Here is a 15,827-nt window from a genome sequence, read left to right on the forward strand (position 1 = left end):
TTAACGAAACGCTATACCATGGTTGTGATTTCCCTCCTATGGCGTTTACCACAAATGCGCTTTTCGAAAAGAATTTTGACTTTGGGAAACGGGGTACGACGTGGTCTGTATTGACGCACTGATTCCAACCTCAACCAAAGCGCTTCTCGGAAACTGGCCCTCGACGCCTGCTGGCCGACCACAAACATTTGTTTGTACTGACGTGATTCATGCCAGCAGATGCGTCACTTTATGCCCGCAGGCTTGCGATGTGCGACTTACATCAGCTCAATGGGGGTACTCTGACCGGTAACAGCTCACAACGGCCCTCAGCAGATCCTGCCGTCGTCATGACGACGGCGGTCGCGACAACCGCAGTTATCGCTGATTTGGGACACTCTGGGGCTTCCAGAAAGGGAAGTGTGTTGCATATGCGTCCTTGCCGTTTTGGAGCCAAACCTCAAAAGATGTACAACCAACAGTAAAACGTACAAGAAACTAGATCAACCCATGTTTAAGGAATGTTACGCCTTTGGGCATGTCGAAAAGCGTACCCTCAGTGAAACCTCAGGATCACTTACGCATAATGATAACATTGATAGTGCCACTGCAGCACCATCAAGTTATAATAAGGATATATATATATATATATAGTTAATATTTCTTTAGTCCAAGTTACGCCGCAATCGCTATGTAAAAGTATTACACTTCTTTCTTCTTCTTGGTAGGCCCAGAGTGCATCCCGAAGACCGTGACAGCCGTCGTCGCTATGACGACGGCAGAATCTGTTGAGAGCCGTTGTCAGCTGTGATAGGTTAAAGGTACCACTAAGATGTATTTTGTCCCGCACACTGCAGGTCTCCGGCGTTAAAGATGGCCACTCTGCTGGTGTAAATCACGCCAGTTCAAAAGAGCGTTTGTGATTGGCATAACGGGCGGGAAGGGCCAGTTACCGAGAAGCGCATCGGTTGAGTTTGAACCAGCGCGTTATTACAGACCATGTGATGTTACGTTTCCCAAAGCCAAAGTGCCCTTCAGAAAGAACCTTTGTTGTAAACTCCATAATATAGGGAGATAATAAAGAATAGGGAAAAATCGAGGCCATAGTATAACGTTTCGTTGAAATCGTGGGATAACAGCCTCAATTTTGGCGTATGTTTGTTCTCTAAAAAAGCGTGTTTCAAGGCAATCGTTATGTGTATTACACGGATTGTCGATTTGCATTTTTTTTAGCAAACCACTGCCCCTCCCCCCAATGTCCCACTTGTGCCCCCAACGGCGAGTTTGGCCCGCCATCCCTCTGTCGCCAAAGTAAAGCAGAGTATGACAATGATAGATCAACATTGTGGTAATTGTGGAAGCAGATTTCTACCTATTGTTTCACAGTTAAAGGAACAAAAAATGAAAAGTGCATTGCTACCGTCAGTTGACAATTATCTACTCTTTTCGGTATCACAGCATGATTCTAGTTAGTACGATTATTATGTCTTGCTGATTTTGGTCTACTTTTGTTCTCATGTTCATATCCAATGAGCGATGCTTCATATTCTATACACTGCAACAAGTTGCTTAATTTTGTTTCGAAATCATAGGATGAGAACAAACTGGTCGAAATTAGGATACAAAAACGCGGTCCGATTATTAACCGCTCACATTCGGAAGGAACGATTGAAATATGCTACCTGTACTTGGACGTGAATACTCGATGGAACGGTTCGAGAACCTGTCGATCGACACCAGGCGACCAAATCGATAGCGGCAACTGCCCGACAACATGCCTAATGCCAACATGCCAACATGCCTAAATTCGCTGAGTTGCCACCAACACCCCACCTTGCGGCTATCAGCCGGGGGATTTCCGTGGCAGCCTTTAATAGTCCCGCATATCGACTTATACCATTATACTCCCGAGACTGTACACGCTTAAGAGCGTCTGAAACCACACAACATCGACCTTCCGTCGATTACTGGAACCTGGCTACGACCAACGACGTCAAACAAAATGAAAATGATGCCCAACGTCAACATCTTCCGCCAAAAAAGAGCGAGGAAACGTATTAGAGCTAGGATGTAGCTTCATTTTCGGTTGGGGGGGGGGGGTGACCCGAGTTTCATAACGAGAGAAAAGTGGCCAAATCCGGGGAGAAACCAATTGTTTAGTGTATCTATGGTTCGGTTTCCACTCTCGGCCCCGGACCTATTTTGCGAAATTGCACTCCTGTGGTGGAGGCGGATTCGCCATCAGACCGGACTCCATCGTCTGGCCTGGGACAATGGCCATAAACCAAGGCAAATATAAAGTCAGGGCCCGCGATTTACATCGGCCGGGCCCCTGAGTCAGTGAGGGGTCTTATAATGCCTGACAAGGGTCCAGTATTGGCAAGGGGCGCCTAATCGGTCAGGAGGAGTCACGGTATTGTGGGGTCCCGCAGAGGGTCCCGAAGTGTCCCTCTCACCTCACTGTTAGATTGGAGGTTACGAAGAGTTGGCGGTAGGTCATATTAAGGAGCCCGACCCGCGGGGCTGCTCCCCCAGTTATCAGCGAGAGGGCCTCTTGCACCGATATGGAATACCCTGGGACAAGGTGAGCCTCTGTATCGGTTAGAGCACCAACAACGAACAGTCGTCTCCGTGTCGGTCTGAGCTCTGGGAGTCCATTTCCCAAGCAGGGACAAGGTCGGGACCCGCGATTTGTATTGGTCGGCACCCCTAAAGCAATGCTTGCTTCTGTGTTGGTCAGGCCCGAACAGTGCCTAACAGAGGGCTCTATGTCAGCAAGGGGTCTTGAGTCAGCCAGGGTAGTATTTGCTGAACAGGGGTAGGGACGGAACCCCGAATGCTCGAGGGCCTCTCGCGTTGGTTGGTGCCGATGTGCCCTAAAACACAAAATCCCCACCACCGCAGGCCTCTAACAACGAAAGTGGATATGCAACTTAACGACGAGAGGCCAAAAGAAGATCATGTAGGGTCCAGTGGTAATCAGGGGCTCCAGCTCAGAACGGGGAGCTTTCCATCCCATTTCAGCCAGGCGATCGCCGTGCTGAGGCTGGAGTCTCTGTGTCAGTTATTTGGCACCTGGGGAGGGTAACGGATCTTTGTGCGTCAACAAGGGCCCCCTGCGTCCATGGGGGGCCTTATACTCGGTTCAGGGGGCTCCGGCGTCAGACAGGCGACTAATGCATGACTGATCCCCCTAAGGGCTTCCGTATCGACCTGGAGACTCAAACCCCCGAGTCGCCAGCATGGCAGCAGTCAGGCATCCTATGCTGTAATGGAATGAGCCCTTACTTTGACCTCTGACCGGAAAATACAATTTGCCCCTATTGTACTAACCACTGGGTACTTACCCGGGAAGGTAAGGGCTTCTTTGGTTTTCAATACAGCGGTATCAAGACGAGGCCAAAAATGAAAAAGCCGACACACAAAGTCCCTTCCTATCCGATTCAGCATGTGAAAGAAAATACATAAATAAATTTGATCTTACGCGCTCGCAATCTTAGAACCAAGAACATTGATGGCCGGGTTGCAGTTCCATCAAACCGAACGGCTTCGGACGCTACAGCTAACGCCGGGTGGCGAGCGCCTAGTGCGCGAGAACAACCGCCGTGACCTAATGCTTCCGAAGGTCTTTCCTAATGAATTTGAACCTCTTAACTGTTAGGTTTGGGCGCACATTTCGCCTGCATGATTTTGAGATCTTTATTCAGTGGATTAACAGCGACAGCAGCCCAAATACAGGAAATTCTACCTTTTGCTTGTCTAGCTCCGTGGACAAATTTCAGCACCTGTGTGATACGCTGCGAGTGCTAATGCGTTTCTATTATGTCTAAAAACTGTTTGGCTGAAACATACTCACGGGTTACTTTCTAAACGTACGAACTGGCATCTTCAAGCGCTCAAAGGTCCTTTTTCGGGAACGACATCGTTTTTGTTCGCCCGCTGGCCTCTGCCTAATGTTAGCTGCAGGGGCGACGCCGCCGTCCTATGGAGACTGCAACGCCGGACATCAGGGTTTTCGTTCTAAGGTTTGCAAGTGCACATGGGCAAAAGTACGTGATGTGTTTCTTTCACGACTGGATTCTGGAAAAGGTCGTAGATTTCCAGACACACGGCGTTTGAGCTTGTCAAAGCAAATCTGTAAACTCATTTTGATCTACAATCTATATTAGCAATAATCTACGTTCATAATGTCTCTGTACAACACGGCAAAAGTTCTGTCAAAGCCCTTGAGTATTATCACTCAGAACGAGTTCACTAAACGAGTACGAAATGAAAAGCGACAGTGTTTCTATGTCATCACTGAAGGCCTGTTTTTTTCAGGTTATTGACTTCAAAATGCTAACAGAATAGCATATTTCGGCGCCTTCTTGTTTGTTTTAGTAAAAAGGGAACATATTAAGGTAAAACGGAGCAAAAATTGCCCCTTAAAATCAAATGGGTCTTATCCGGTAATGTTTGGGTGGAGGACATTACACCCTTTGTCAATCCTGTGTCCCTTCTCCTCATCAAGATTCTGGCTGTGCATCTGGGTGGGTGAGCTCACTGTGTACTGAGTATCTGTATATCAGCGTGGCGTCGAAGAGCCAGCTCAACAGTAACACTTTTGTGCTCAAACTGCGTTACGCTTGACACTGACGCTACGGGGCTTCATTTACCACATATTCGAACTGAAGCGGGTTAGGGCCGCTTTCCTTTCAGAGGCACGCCGGCTTAGAACAGCGTTCCCCAGAAACACAGCAAGCTCGCAAAACGTGCGTAAAAAATGAGCGGGGAAAGACATTCTTTACAGGAGGGCATCTACCTGAGCTATTTGGGGAAATGTTGAGGACCATTTTTGTAACTGGTGCATAGAGGAGTTTCTATGTTTTGTTTTACGTTAACTAAAATTCACATGTTTTGTCGGTGAAGCCTGGGTTTGTTGAGAACCTGCGTGTAAATGAGTTGTGATAGCCACATGTGCTCTAAACACTCTATTCTTGTTAAAACATAGATCAGTACGCCAAAAATCACTAAGCAAAAGATGATAAATTATGCGCGAACATCACTGCTGGATGTGCAAGATAGAGGTATAACTTCACCCTTTCAGCTTCACAAAGCAGGTGCGCTTATAGGAAGCTGATGCAAACTGTTAGGCTTCCATCCGTGATTCCGGTAGCTCCACACATGGGCTTTAAACAAAATGTAGTTGTTGCAGACTATATATATATATATATATATATATATATATATATATATATATATATATATATATATTACAAACCCATATCATAAGTGAACAAATCCGGGAGGATTTTCGCACATGTTCCCTTATCCGACTTTCGAGCTTTGGCCCCCAATATCGTTTTGAGAAATGGATATCCATGGTGTATTACGCAAGCATGTTTACAAATTATTGTGTTGCAAACATTACTGAACACACGACATTATCTAACAACATGTGAGAAGTACAAAAAGGTAGCATTCTCCCAATAAGAAGAGATTCATCTCAGTGGTTTCACCAAGGAACCATCGGCAGCTTTCGCACCTCGACGAAACGAATTCTGAACTTCGATGGTCATATGTGAATTTTCTCAACTAAAAAGGCTATCGTGTGTTCATAAGAAGTGTCCTCTTAACATGACGACGTTCTGAGTATGGTGTTAAGCAGCATTTGCATATGTCGAAAGGTGTGCCACAGCAATATTATAGCAATGTAGTGTAGTAAGGTGCGGCGCATGACATATTGCAGAGGCACATGGCATATGAAGGCTAACGCCATCACTACAGTGTCGATGTCCAAAAGAACTTTCGTAATCCCACGACACAGACTACAAGGATTCTTTTTTGACTAATATTTATGTTTGTTTCTATTTTGGAGAAGTAAATCAAAACGTGATGCATTTAAGCAGCTGCCCTCTCGTTAGCGTAAGTCATAACCTTCCCGTAGAAAGACCGATAAATATCTAAGACCGCTAGATCGGAAACGGCCATGCCCAGAGTGCCCAGTCGGCAAAGAGCGACATTGTACATAAAATTAAACTAAACCCGCATGCAAAAAGGGGCGGGTGCGGCTTGACGGCAGTATCCACGACGCAAGCAAATGAACCGTTAAATTCATATAGATAAGGCAGTAGTAATAGCTTTACCCCTCGGAGAACAACCAGAAGAATGGAGGTGTAGATGAACTGATATTTCGGCAGCATGCTTTGATCGAAACACACGTCCGTTTTACACACGGGTTGAAAGTTGAGTCGCAGGTAACTCGCCCGGTTTACCTAAGTTTGCCCAGTTTACTTGCGAGTCTATGCCATTTTGCAGCTGATGCCCCTCGTTCAATTTGCACGAGTCGCTAGTAATTCAAAAAGGGTTGCCTATCTAGTGATATTGGATTCCTATCAAAAGACGCTTTGGAATGTCACGATGCTTCTAATCAGATTTTGGTCTCCGTCCTGAGGAAGTTCTGGTTACGACTGTGTTTCAAATGTCACGAATTCCCCAATAGTAAACGTGTACAGTGGTCTGTTAGCGATTGTATGGAACTGCGCAAAGCGTGCGTTTTCAGTCAGGGGTGCAGCTTTGCAAAATAAGCTGAAAGAGGGCTGAGCATTGAAAAATTACTTAACTTCTCGCTTCTCACCCGATTGCCTTACTTTCTTGCCAATGTGCGGGGAAGCTCCAGTCCTCTCCCACATCCCACATCCCAGCTCCAGTCTTCTCCCACATCCCACATCCCAGCTCCAGTCCTCCCCCACATCCCACATCCCAGCTGAATATGAGGAGGCGCCTCCGTTTCCTGTAAATCCGCACTTTCGGCACTTTTTGCGCCTGAAAACTATAGCATGCAGAATGTCGTGGATGTAGCGAAGACGCCCATTATGAAAATGTGAGTTGCGATGCATTCTTCCTTCTCCTTCTTCTATCTTGGGCTAAATGACTAGGTCTCTGTAATAACGTGGACGTGGTGAGAGCATGACCTGACCGTGTAACGAGCATAAGTCGAAGTTAGTGCTGCAGCACCAATATCCGTGATTGAACTCATTCGTGACCAGCCACGTCAACGGCGCCCCTGTTGCATCAGTCGCCAAGAATGACCTAATGTCCAACGGTGCATCATGTGTCAGTCAATACCACCGCCCCCAGAACCGGCTCGCCACCCGGCATCTACAGTACTGTGAACCGGCCGGCAGTGCAGTGACAGCTTCATGTGCCGTGTTCGGACGAGAGCTGAGCCGCTCCACGTCTCGGTTTGACCTCGAATAATGTCACATCGGTCGTGCCTCATTCAAAATGAATGATGTCACACCGCCCACTGAGCCCGAACGCGCCGTCCGACATCGCCTCCCCGGACTGTGACGTCATCGCCGGCCGGACCAATCGGCGGCCGCCCCGCTCACCGAAGTTGACGCGGACCCGGACGTCGCGTTTCTTCTCGCTGCTGCCCGTGTCGCGCACGGTGTCGGCGGCGGTGTCCTGCCGCTGACGGATTCGGCTTAAGCGGGGGTCACGTCCACCTTTCACGCGCTGCGACCTCGCCCGGTCCCGTTGTGTCAACCTCGAGATCCGCTCCAGCTTGCGACTGTCCGTGTCGTTCCGCCTCAGCGAGACGCGGATCACGGGCCCTGCAGCAAGAGGGGTGGACGAGAACTCTGGTGAAGAACCGAGCGAGACAACCGGATCACGGGCATCTACCTCAAACATTATTTACGTAGACGTAATATAAATCACAATATGAGAACATTGACGGGCATAGTGTGCCTCCTCACGGCCGAGGGTATAGTTTGTCATTATGGACGACGTTGTGTGCTACTGCGTACGATGGCAATACGGTGACACAGTTATACAAAAACAGTAGTTGCTAATCCATTCCTTGCTCCGGACGATTCTAAGCAGTGTCCTAGAATTGCCAACTTTGGGTGTAAAGCAACACCCTATGAAGAGGAATTTTTCACTCCCTTTCCCCATATTTTATATGAATTTTTTCTCCTGCCTGACATTGCCTTATCGCACATGCCAAACCCCTATTTCTTTTTCTGAAGTTTTCAGATGTCATGCAAAACCGAGCTCACTTGAAGCCACCAGGAATAAATGAGGCTCCGCAGAACCTGGACACCAATGGCTATGTCCTGCCTCACCTACAGCTGAATCATGTCTATGTTTGCACATAGCGAGGGCGCCAGATACCTCCAACCCCAAGAACGCCAGCGACGCCAGCCGCTTGCACGCATTAAGTTTGATTCGTTAACAAAATGCATCACAATGTGCAGCTGTGCGCCAAATGCAAGGTTTTCACTCATCCCCTATTTTTTTGGTCTCAACACCACACCACGAAAGCAGAGCCTGGTGCAAACAACAGCAAGGCCTGTTAGAGAATTGTACTCCACGTACTACTTTTTTCCCGAGGAAGCTTAACCACTAAATTGCACACTCCCGAAATGCATGAGTAAAAGTTCAAGAAATGTGTTGTAAATTAAACTTACATGATGAATATCACTCTTTGAACACTTCTATTAACATATTTTAAGTCAAATCAGCTGGTTATAAAATTTTGCCAGAAAAGTGCCAGTCTTTATAATTATTTAGCTACTTCTTTTTCTTGGTACCATACTAGTGTCATACCACTTTATTCTTCCTTCCTTTTCAATTGTCTTTAGAGGTACCATCTGCTACTTAAAATTTTGACCAATTTCTGTGAAAGATGCTCCAACTGCAAACTTGTACATATTTTATACATAAATTGGATCAATTCACCAGCCGCCCAAACATGTTTGATATGCACCCAAGCGTGAACAATTCACAGGGAATGAAGGAGACAATTTGAGATACGGAACTTATTTTTACCCTCATTTTTGCCCTCTTAAACCTTCGGTTAACCGTTTTCTTGGCTCATGGCGGTGTTTAATAATGATAAATCCAAGCCTTACGAGTGTTTGACTGACCAGGCTACCTGGCAAGGCATTAGCATTATAATAAATACTGCCATACAGAGCCTTGGGACAGATCTGACGCAGCTAATACAGAAGTGTTTGATGGCGAAATTCTGCCCTCTGGAGATGTTTATAATGTACACCTCTCACTTGTTTCGCATTTTAATCTCAAAGGCTGGTGGGCATGATTGATATATATATATATATATATATATATATATATATATATATATATATATATATTTGGGGAGTGAGTCGGACGACTCTGTCTGCCAGCAGACCATGCAAAAGGTACCGAATTTTTGCTTTTGGGGGAGCAGGAAGAAGCCAGTAAGTCTCCTGTGGACCAAGTAATTGCTTACCTTACCTGCTTTCAACACATGATTGGTAACCAGAGTTAGCCATTTTTCGTTTGAATGCATCAAGTTTTGCCATAAGACATATTATGATGCCACAAGGTGTGCAATAGGCTTGTTTTACTCCATGTTCTTGGTTATTTGCCCCAAATTTCTTAAAGTGACCCCTTATGGCTGCTTTAACCATGTGTTTTCTATAGTTGTCATGGTTTGCTGACTGGCAAATGACTGTACTGTATATATGTATTATCTTTTTAACACAGGGATACTCTGAGTTGCATAGCAATTATAATATGAGCTAAATATTGGTGTGTAACAAATGGTCAGACCACCCCATTTAAAATGTGAAGCCAACTTCTCAAACTTTGTCATTAAATATGAATAAACAAGCCCAAATGGATGCATTTGCTGCAGCTGAAAAGGCAAGCAGTAATACTGGCATGGTCACCTTATAGTTGTGCTATTTTTGGAGAAGAGAAATTGTTTTGTGGGGCATACCCATTATTGCCCTTGACATAGGTTAACCATGACAATCAAAATAAGTTGTTCAAAGTGGATTAAAGTGTTTTGATTTGTGTATTGTCAACTTGTCTGATGTCAACAAGCAAACATAATTGAACTGCATAAAAATCCAAGTTGGAACCAGCCAAAAACTAGCTTTAAACATCATGTTTTTATCACAAGTGCTGCTGTCAACAGATAGGTGAGTTGGGATGATGTTCATCATATGGGCTTCTCTAAGGTAGGTTAAGCTGGTCAAGTGCATGGCAAGTGGCAATAGGAATTGTGCAAGAATCAGTAACTCACAACTGCTGCTGTGATACAAACAGGTTATACAGGATGAGATGATGTAAGACCTCTTTAGGTTAGGCATAGGCTACTTTCATCGAAATAAGCATTGGTATTTTGTAAGAAACAGTGACAAAATGTTTGTTTTCCCTGACCCCATCTTAACAGAAGCCAGAAGTATGTCTATTGTATTATTATATTATTAAGTCATACAACCTTGGGTAACTTCAAATTAAGCGGTGCGATATGGTTTGTACAGGTTAACGTGCGCCTTCTTCAGAAACGTGAGAACTTGAAACGTGAGTCTTAAAAAGGGGATAACTGTAGACTGCAGGGCATTGTTTTGAAAATGGTTTTACCAGCTCAAACCCCAATAAAAATATGTGCCAGTCCCTCAAAAACCAAGCGTTGGATGACATTACCGACGGCATGCTGCTTATAAAACAATCAGATCATTGCTTTAGTAGCTTCCGACGGACCAGATTCCGGCTTGGTCTGAATGACCTTATTCTCCCAGGCGCCTGGGCTTGAAAGGGGGATGATTCTAGTAGCTGCGCATAACCCACCCGGCCAGGCTTCTGGCGCAACGCGCGTCATCCGGTCGACAGGGACGGCACCCGACCAGAGAGCGGTAATGTGTGGACAGCAGACTTCGTTACAGGCCGCTTCGTTAGAAATGTCGGATGGACAGTTTTGGATAACTCAGACAGCTGGACTATCCAGATCGTCCGGCAAATCATTCTTGCGCCTTTTCGCGTGATGTGTGAGTGTGAGTATGAGTGTGTGTTACAACTGTGTGAGTCGCAACGAACGTGATAGCGATATTTCATCTTGGAACCGGCTAGTTTGTGTTTTGTGTACTTCAAGTGATTTCATACGAGGGTACATCAATTCTAGCTCGTGAAAACGGTGACGCATTCATTACGGATGCAGTAACTCAGATGCCCTCACTAACCCTGCGTCGGGGAGAGCGAAGAGAGTTGTATAAGTTCTGAGCTCCCTTATACCATAACTATTGAAGACATAACTAATATTCTTAAATCTGTAGACATTCATAGCCTTCAGCTACCCATGTAACATAAACGTTTTGGAGAACACGTCTTTGTTCTTTTGTAAATGACTTCTAAATAAACCTTTTTAAGGGGTACAACCTTGGGGCATATTGCATTACATGGTGGGGGAATTTGTATTTTTCTGTATGGAGTAAGTTGCATAACAAACAAGCTAAACATGTTGCAACATCCAACAGCACACATTCGTCTTTGTTATTTCGTAATTCGTCGTATTTGAAACGTAACAAATTCCTGTCCTTTTAAATGAGCCAGCTTTTTAAAATTTACAGCCACCATGGTTTTGGTGGCGCAGGTAGGAATTATGAGTGTACAAAGGCAATGTTAATCGCTACTTATTATCTGAATGACAATAGTTCATGACAATCATATCAGTAAATCGCTGCAAGGAAACTGGCAAATGATATTGTTGGACCTACATTGCTTCTCTGATACAACGTGCCCCATGCACAGCTGATTCAACAGGCATCACCCGGTACCTTGGAAAAAAGTCCCATCACACCGAAATCCTTGGGTTGCAGCCGCCAAATACTTTGTGTCGCATGCGGCATATGTACTTACCCCTCACGCAATACACCGTGCAGACTACTTTAGCATGTTCTGGGACGTTATGAAATTACTCTGATTTATATGTTTATCAAGCATACAGTCTCATTCAGCAACATATACAAAACATATAAGTCGCGCTTACCCCCATATAATGGCTTTCTGACCCAAGATTAGCGTGCGTCGTATAGATTTAAGGTTAATTGCCTCTTAGTCTTCCCTACGGTAAACACGTATTGACCTGAATAACTTAGGTATCTTAATAGCCACACTGATAAGTAGATTCTCAGCCATGCACTGGCGTACGCTCCTCCTCGTCGCGTTTACTCTGCGATGAGTGAGCTGTTTACGGCGAGTCTGGGTCTGATTCATCGGTGAAATGAATCAATCCACCTGGCATCGGTTTCGAAAAGTTCATGAGTCCGTAAAAGGTCAGGTCTTTAGTATGGATGGCTGTGGGGCTGCCCGGTTCGGTATGCATACATAGGTATGATGTATATTATGTGCACCATATCTACGCACATGCTTAGATGCAGTGTTTCCAAAACGATTCACAGTGAGATGTTGTCAGGGCTCACCTCTGTGTTTGTCTCCTGAGAAAGCTCGTTTGAACAGCCGTCCCGCTTTTGTCAGGGCTCACCTTTGTGTTTGTCTCTTGAGAAATCTCGTTTGAATAACCGTCCCGCTTTTGTCAGGGCTCACCTCTGTGTTTGTTTCCTGAGAAAGCTCGTTTGAACAGCCGTCCCGCTTTTGCTGTATCTGTGGGTTCGGAAAGGTCGGCGTAAGATATGCAGGTAATGAGAACTCCGTAAAACACCCGCACATCCGGCAGGTAAAGCCAAGAGCGGGAATGACTTGGGAAGACGATGCGCTCGGCGATCACGACCTTCCAATATCAGCTAGGGGAGTTAAGACAAAGAGTAAATTCAACAAAATTGTGACTAAATGTGTTGTATATGAACGCTCATGCAAAGTTACAAGTGCGTATGTAACGTTTAAACAGCGTCAAGGGGTAAGGCAAACATTGTGAGACAGTGTTGAAGCTACCGAAAAGTTTTGCGCATCAGTTTCCCAGAGTGAGCAATTTGCATGATGCGAAACAGTTTCCAGTGCAAACAAAGCCCATGCAACTTAAATATTGCATTCTTTGTTTTGTGCTGGTTTACATTGTAGTGGAGGCTTCATGTTGTTTCAACATATTTTAGTCCGATCGGTTATCACACCTGTGTGTAACGTTACGCTGTCCCAAACCTCCCACCTTTCTTGTTGCGCCTTCCTTTTGCCCCCCTCCCCCCCCCCCCTCCATGCGTGACATCATTTATGGGCGGTCCCTAATTCTATTTGATGTCGGTTCCAATAAGGACTATCCAGGTGGTCATTGTGTTTTACATAACTTGAACGGCGTCTGAAGCACTGCCAAACATTTATCAAACCGTTTATATGTAAGTTTGTGAGAAACAACAGCCTACTCATTAGAAAAGCAGTAATGAAGATGATTTCCGTGTCTGCCTTACTTTGGGCATTTCCTTTGGAATTCCGTTCGGTCTGAAAACATTTTTTATTCGATTTCACATATTTTTGTGTCCAATAATTTTCTATCAGACTTACAAGTTTCCCGTAAAGCTTTGGAAATGAAAATGGAAGGGAGAGAGAGAGGGTGTGACATCAGGTTAACTAAATCCAATGACTTGCGACGTCGACTCGAATTCTTATATTGCGTCAATGCATTAAGAGGAGCTGAGAAATGCTATGAACCTGCTTCCGGATGTTTTCGTGCAATTCTAAAAAAACGTGAGGGCATATCGCCGGGTGGAGGTTTAAACACCGAACACGGTTATGGAGCATCCATGGAGAATGCTGCATCTTTGTGGGCTTTTAAATGGCAAACGATAGTTTTGTAGATAACACATTTGAAGGAGAGAACAAGAAGTGGATAAGTGGGGTGATCACCTAGAAAGAGAAAAAGAAACGTGGCCCAATAGCGCTACACCTAACTTTCTCCGTCAGCTCCTCCGGTAACGGCTGGAACGCGTGACTACTCCAGATGTCCGCCGGCTTGAGTCGCAGCGGCGGCCGGCTGGGCAGCCACAGCGGCCGGTGATGGGGTCGTCGGAGCGGCTGCGGGTGACGAGTGCGGCGGAGCGGCGGCCGTATCCAGGCGGCCGCCGGTGCACGCGGCCTCAGCCACCCGGCATCGGCATCGGACGAGCGGTCCGGCGCCGTGGAGACGGTAAGAGCGGCGCGGCCCAGCGTCCAGCCGCCGGGGCCGCGCAGCGCCGTCCGGCCGCGCAACACCGGTCGCAGTGCCAGCGCGCGGGGCGACCGACGCCCCGACAGCGCGGCGTCCTCGTGCCGCAACCAAAGAAGCGAGCTACGCATCTTGCGGACGGGCTGCAGGATGCGGATGTGGCGCACGCCGGCCGCCGGCGCGGCCAGCAGCAGCAGCAGCGCGGCGGCCGTCCGCCACATGGTACGCGTCACCAGTGGCGCCGACCGCACGGTCGCCGCCGCCGCCCGCCGCTCGGTCACCACTGCCGACGGCCTGGCGACTGACCGCGACTGTCAGACGCCCCCGGCTGGCGACGGCCGGCTCCGGCTCGGCCAGGCCCCGCACCGGCCGGCCAGACCCCGCCCGGCCGACGGGCCCGACGCCGGACCAAGCAAGGGCCCGACGGCGGACCAAACACGGGTCCGACACCGAACCAAACACCGGCCCGTTGCGGGGCTGAGCACGGGCCCGACACCGGACTGAGCACGGGCCCGATACCGGACTGAGCACGGGCCCGACACTGGACTGAGCACGGGCCCGACGCTGGACTGAGCACGGACTCGACACCGGACTGAGCACGAGCCCGACGCTGGACTGAGCACGGGCCCGACACCGGACTGAGCACGGGCCCAACACCGGACTGAGCACAGACCCGACACCGGACTGAGCACGCGCCCTACGCTGGACTGAGCACGGGCCCAACGCTGGACTGAGCACGGACTCGACACCGGACTGAGCACGAGCCCGACGCTGGACTGAGCACGGGCCCGACACCGGACTGAGCACGGGCCCAACACCGGACTGAGCACAGACCCGACACCGGACTGAGCACGGGCCCGACGCTGGACTGAGCACGGGCCCGACGCTGGACTGAGCACGGACCCGACACCGGACTGAGCACGGGCCCGACGCTGGACTGAGCACGGGCCCGACACCGGACTGAGCACAGACCCGACACCGGACTGAGCACGGGCCCGACGCTGGACTGAGCACGGGCCCGACGCTGGACTAAGCACGGACCCGACACCGGACTGCCCGACGCCGGACCAAGCACGGGCTCGGCACCGGACCAAGCACGGGTCCAACGGCAGACTAAGCACGGGCCCGATACCGGACCGAGCAAGGGTCCGACACCTTGCTGGGAAAGGCGCGACTTCAGACTTCGAAGACCCCAAGACGGGCCCTCGTTGGCTCAAAACAAACTGAATCAGCTGAATGCCATCGTACCTCAGGTGCGTTCGTGGTTGGCCTTGGTGGTGTGCGTCAGAGGTACGGCGGAGATAAACGGACGCTCATGATACTAATGGTTAGGACTGAAAGCCGACTTTTATAGCGTTTCACGTAACGTCGGCATATTGAGTTCGAATAAGCTGGTTAATGACGTAAGTTGTTCAGTCCATGTACGAATAATACTTCGCATAAATAAAAGCAGCGTCATTGGCCTGTTTTTCGTTGAGCAAGTAGGAAAAAAGAGATCTATTGAAACATCGGCTGCAAGCTTTTGTCGAGACAATTTAAGCTGAAAGTTGTGAGCGTTATCTACTCACAATCGTTTCGACAACGCCTAATGGCCGAAATTGCAATGTCTCTCTCTTTTTCTGCTACTTATTCGACGAGTAGGGCCAATCGTATTGCTTTCACAACTTGGTAACATTGAGGAGTTCCGGACAGCTATGTGGATAGCAAGGCACCATGCGGCATATATAGGTGGGGTGCTATGTGCAGCACAGAAACCTCGGCAAACGGACGCACGGACGGCGGCATCGCCCGTGTGGTCTTGTTCATCAAAGGCCATTGCGGCCGACCGACATTTACCGCGTTCGAAACAGCGGCACGAATGGCAAAGGTCACACGCCCCGCAGCTGCCATGCCGTCCGGGCGGACAAGACCAGAGGTGACCGTGAGAGGCCCGCTC

The 15,827-nt window shown here is 48.0% G+C and overlaps 1 protein-coding gene across 1 annotated transcript; it reads right to left on the reverse strand.

Annotated features, from left to right (window-relative positions):
- Positions 1-7,212: 7,212 nt before the first annotated feature.
- Positions 7,213-14,146, reverse strand: LOC119101253 (uncharacterized). The gene is made up of 3 exons (XM_037224554.1): positions 13,638-14,146; positions 12,346-12,402; positions 7,213-7,577 (listed from the first exon to the last, which is right to left on the reverse strand). Exons 1-3 carry the CDS (start codon positions 14,110-14,112, stop codon positions 7,237-7,239), a joined length of 873 nt encoding a protein of 290 aa, XP_037080449.1. The 5' UTR covers positions 14,113-14,146; the 3' UTR covers positions 7,213-7,236.
- Between the last annotated feature and the right edge of the window lie 1,681 nt (positions 14,147-15,827).

Source organism: Pollicipes pollicipes, unplaced genomic scaffold (genome assembly GCF_011947565.3).
Source record: "Pollicipes pollicipes isolate AB1234 unplaced genomic scaffold, Ppol_2.1 Scaffold_4881;HRSCAF=5763_pilon_pilon_pilon, whole genome shotgun sequence".
NCBI lineage: Eukaryota > Metazoa > Arthropoda > Thecostraca > Pollicipedomorpha > Pollicipedidae > Pollicipes > Pollicipes pollicipes.